Source organism: Oryx dammah, unplaced genomic scaffold (genome assembly GCF_014754425.2).
Source record: "Oryx dammah isolate SB20612 unplaced genomic scaffold, SCBI_Odam_1.1 HiC_scaffold_27, whole genome shotgun sequence".
In the NCBI taxonomy this organism is placed as follows: Eukaryota; Metazoa; Chordata; class Mammalia; order Artiodactyla; family Bovidae; genus Oryx; species Oryx dammah.
The window spans coordinates 17,055,912-17,060,220 of NW_024070211.1; the positions used below are offsets into that span (position 1 = coordinate 17,055,912).

General features: G+C 49.3%; 1 protein-coding gene across 1 annotated transcript; it reads left to right on the top strand.

Moving 5' to 3' along the window:
* The first annotated feature begins 406 nt into the window (after window positions 1-406).
* GPR55 (G protein-coupled receptor 55) lies at window positions 407-1,680 on the top strand. The gene has a single exon (XM_040228133.1). The coding sequence runs from the start codon at window positions 412-414 to the stop codon at window positions 1,456-1,458; it is 1,047 nt and encodes a 348-aa protein (XP_040084067.1). The 5' UTR covers window positions 407-411; the 3' UTR covers window positions 1,459-1,680.
* Window positions 1,681-4,309: the final 2,629 nt, after the last annotated feature.

Sequence of the window (4,309 nt, forward strand, 5' to 3'; positions counted from 1 at the left end):
TTCTTGTTTCCAGTTCTGTGAAATTCTCTCTTTGATGAAACCAGTTTGGGTCAGGACTTATGGTCTTGCTGATACTTTCAACAGAAGACTTCTGATAGGAGAAAAGGGAACAGAGAAAGGGTCATGCATATTCTGTTTTTGTAAAAGATAAAGACACATACACACACGTGTGTGTAATATATATATATATACTACACACACTATATATATATCTCACAGTGATTACATCTGGGCAACAGAATTAGAAGGTGATTTTCCTTCCTGTGTTTTCTAATTGTTGTTCAGAGAGCATAGATTGCTGTGTGATAAAGGGGATGTTTTCATGAGTCTTGACAAAGTTGTTTGACTCCATTAGTTCTAGAGAGTAAGAGGAGCTTCATCTCATCTATTGTTAACATTGTAGGAAGGAATATGAGCCAGCAGAACCAGAGCGAGAACTGCTCCTTCACAGATGTGGACGATCTGATGAAAACCGTGCAGTTGGCTGTCCAAATCCCTACCTTCCTTCTTGGTCTGCTCCTCAATGTGCTCGCCATCCGAGGCTTTAGCTCCTTCCTGAAGAAGAAGTGGCCTTGCTACACTGCCACCTCCATTTACATGATCAACCTGGCAGTCTTTGACCTCCTGCTGGTGCTCTCCCTCCCATTCAAGATGGTCCTGTCCCGAAGGAAGGGCTCCTTCCTTCCCTTCTGTACTCTGGTGGAGTGCCTCTACTTCGTCAGCATGTATGGGAGCATCTTCACCATCTGCTTCATCAGCCTGGACAGATTCTTGGCCATCCGGTACCCAATCCTGGTCAGCCACATCCGGTCCCCCAGGAAGATCTTCGGGATCTGCTGTATCATCTGGGTGCTCGTGTGGGTTGGGAGCACTCCTGTCTATAGCTTCCATGGCAAAGTGGAAAATTACACGTGCTTCCATAACATGACTGATGGCACCTGGAGTGCCAAGGTCTTCTTCCCTTTTGAGGTCTTTGGCTTCATTCTTCCCATGAGCATCGTTGGTTTCTGCTCCTCCAGGAGTATTCACATTCTGGTTGCTCGTCGGGACTACACCCAGGACTGGGTCCAGCAGAAAGCCTGCATCTGGACTATTGCGGTCAACCTGGCTGTCTTTGTGGTCTCCTTTCTCCCTGTCCACCTGAGTTTCTTCTTGCAGTTCCTGGTGAGGAATGGCTTCATCGTGGAGTGCAGAACCAAACAGAATATTATCTTGTTCCTGCAGTTGTCCATGTGTTTTTCCAATTTCAATTGTTGCCTGGATGTTTTCTGCTACTACTTTATCATCAAAGAATTCCGTGTGGACATCATGGCCCACCGGCCTTCCAGGACCCAGCTGGTCCACCAGGACACCATGACCACTATGGCTAAGGGAAAAAAGTCATGCCTGGAGGAAGGAAGCCTCAACCTAAATTCCATAGGGAATACCCCTTCCCAGGGCTCTGATGTGGTGGGCTGACACGTGGTGCATTTGCTGGTGTGCCCGCCCTCTGATGCCTACTTGAATGCCCTCTTTGCTCACTGTGGCCCCAAAATCTTTCCCCTGAACCCAGACAACTTGACATAAGCCACTCAGTGTCAGTATCTGGGGAACTCTGAAGAGCCCAGGTGAATTCTCGATTTCTCAGTCTCCAAAGCAGGAGGCCTCTGACTATGTGGATCACAACAAACTGTGGTAAATTCTAAAGGAGATGGGAATACCAGACCTCCTTATTTGCCTCCTGAGAAACCTGTATGCAGGTCAGGAAGCAACCATTAGAACTTGGACATGGAACAACTGGTTCCAAATTGGGAAAGAAGTACATCAAGGCTGTATCTTGTCACCCTGCTTGTTTAACTTATATGCAGAGTACATCCTGTGAAATGCTGGACTGGATGAAGCTCAAACTGAAATCAAGATTGCTAGAAGAAATATCTACAACCTCAGATATACAGATGATACCACCCTAATGGCAGAAAGCAAAAAGGAACTAAAGAGCCTCTTGATGAGGGTGAAAGAGAAGAGTGAAAAACCTGGCTTAAAACTCAACATTTGAAAAACAAAGGTCATGGCATCTGACCCCATCACTTCATGGCAAATAGGTGGGGGAAAAGTGGAAACAGTGACAGATTTTATCTTTTTGGGGTCCAAAATCACTGTAGATGGTGACTATAGTCACAAAATTAAAAGATGCTTGCTTGCTCCTTGGAAGGAAAGCTATGACAAACCTAGACAGCATATTCAAAAGCAGAGACATCACTTTGCCGACAAAGGTCGGTAGAGTTGAAGCTGTGGTTTTTCCAGTAGTCATGCATGGATGTGAGAGTTGGACCATGAAATAGGCTGAGTGCTGAAGAATTAATGCTTTTGAAGTGTGCTGCTGAAGAAGCTCTTGAGAGTCCCTTGGACTGCAAGGAGATCAAACCATTCAATTCTAAAGGAAATCAACCCTGAACATTCATTGGAAGGACTGATGCTGAAGCTCCAATACTTTGGCCACCTGATGCGAAGAGCTGCCTCATTGGAAAAGACCCTGATGCTGGGAAAATTTGAGGGCAGGAGGAGAAGAGGGCGACAGAGGATGAGATGGATGGTATCACTGACTCAATGGACATGAGTTTGAGCAAACTCTGAGGGTTACTGAAGGACAAGGAAGCCTAGCGTGCTGCCGTCCACGGGGTCACAAACTGTCAGACACGACTCAGCAACTGAACAACAACAACAAACGCACAAGGCAGAAGAACTGGGACCGTCTGAATAAGGCTGTTTCCCAACTCTCCTCTGTCCTTCTAGCCTAGAAGATTCCTGAAAGGAAGAGAGTTAGGAGAGAGAATCAGGAGGGCTGGGCATGGAGGAAAGATGGAGTGGGAGGGACTGACGAAGCTCCTTTTTAGTTTGGGGATCCCGGGGTGGAGTGGTTGGACTTTCTGGTCTCTTCTGGAGCTCTGTTGACCATTGACCACACAGAGATGCCAGCAGAGGGGGTGACTGGGGAGAGTAAGTATGCACAGAGAACCCCAAGTTTTCTATGGGCTTTGGAAAGGCCTGAGAGGTCACCCAAACCTTCCTGTCCCCAGGAGAAAGCTGCAGAGGGACTGAGGGGGACTGGTGTGGACCAGGCTGTGTGAAGCTGTGGACACTATGTGGAAGCAGTGGGGACAGAGTGAAAAGCTGTTGGTGGCACCTGAGAGCCATGAGGGGACAGGATATACCTGGGAAAGGCAGGCGACAGGCCAAGGGCTGGAAGTGGACTGCCCATTCTTCATTGCTATCTGAGCATCCGCTGCGTGGAGTTTGAGCACTGGCCCAGGTGCGGGGAGAGGCAGTAGCGACAAGCCTGGGAGAGGAAAATTCCCGGACATGACCAGCTTGCTCTGTTGAACAGGCTGGGACGTTGTTGGTTTAGTTTTAGTTTTAGATTTAGTTGGATTTAGTTTCCTTGAGAATGATGAGAAGGAATCTGGCTTGATTTGGTACAGCCAGAGAAGAGCAAGATGTTTGACTTGCCCATCAGAGTCCTGGACAGGCAGCTGGCCACGGTGGCACTGTTCACAGAGCTGTCCCTGTTCTGTGGCTGGGAGGGAGAAGATGAGAGAGCCAGGGACAGGGATGAAGGACCCATCACAACGAAACAGGGCTCCTAGCAGTTCCTGGTTGGAAACTGTAAATGATTGACTCAGGGTTTGGACTGGGCTTCTCTGATACTCTAGACAAGGTACGGCAGCGACAGCTGAAAGCCTGCCGATGACTCAGCTGCTCTGGGGAGTGAAATGATTATCAGGATAAATTATAGGGTGGTTTGCAAGACGGAGTGAGTGGGATGAAAAGTGACGAATGAGACGATGTGCACAGAGGGGAAGTCTTTAGGAGGAAAAGCAGCCACTTTCTACCTGCAGCATAAGAGGGGAGGGGATGGGTAGTGTGCAGTGGGGAGAAGAGGGTGATTTAGATGAAACCCTGAGTGGGGAGGAGGCGAGGTTTGGTAATCGCCCAAGTCTTGAAGTGCTGGGGTTCTGCTAGGGGTGGGGTGGGGGTGGGGGGTGGGAGCGGCAGGAAGGATGGAGGGCAGGGTGGCTTCCTGCCTGAGAACCCTCAATTTGACCGAGAGCTGTTGACAAGCAGGAGCCTTGCCTTCTCCTGCCTCCCCTGTGGTCAGTGGTCAGGTCCCACTCCGTGGGGCTGGAGGGAAGGGTGAGGAAGAAAGGGTAGAAATGGAGCAGTGATCATGCCCAGGACCAGAGACTTTGCCCCTCAGACAGGGCCTGCACGGGGCGCCAGACAGAGTCAGGGCTCTGTGGACCCCGAGATGAGTACTGCCCAGCTGCCCCAA

What these genes read in the sequence shown, in the direction of transcription:
- GPR55 (XM_040228133.1), top strand. Translation starts at nt 412, where the DNA reads ATGAGCCAGCAGAACCAGAGCGAGAACTGCTCCTTCACAGATGTGGAC.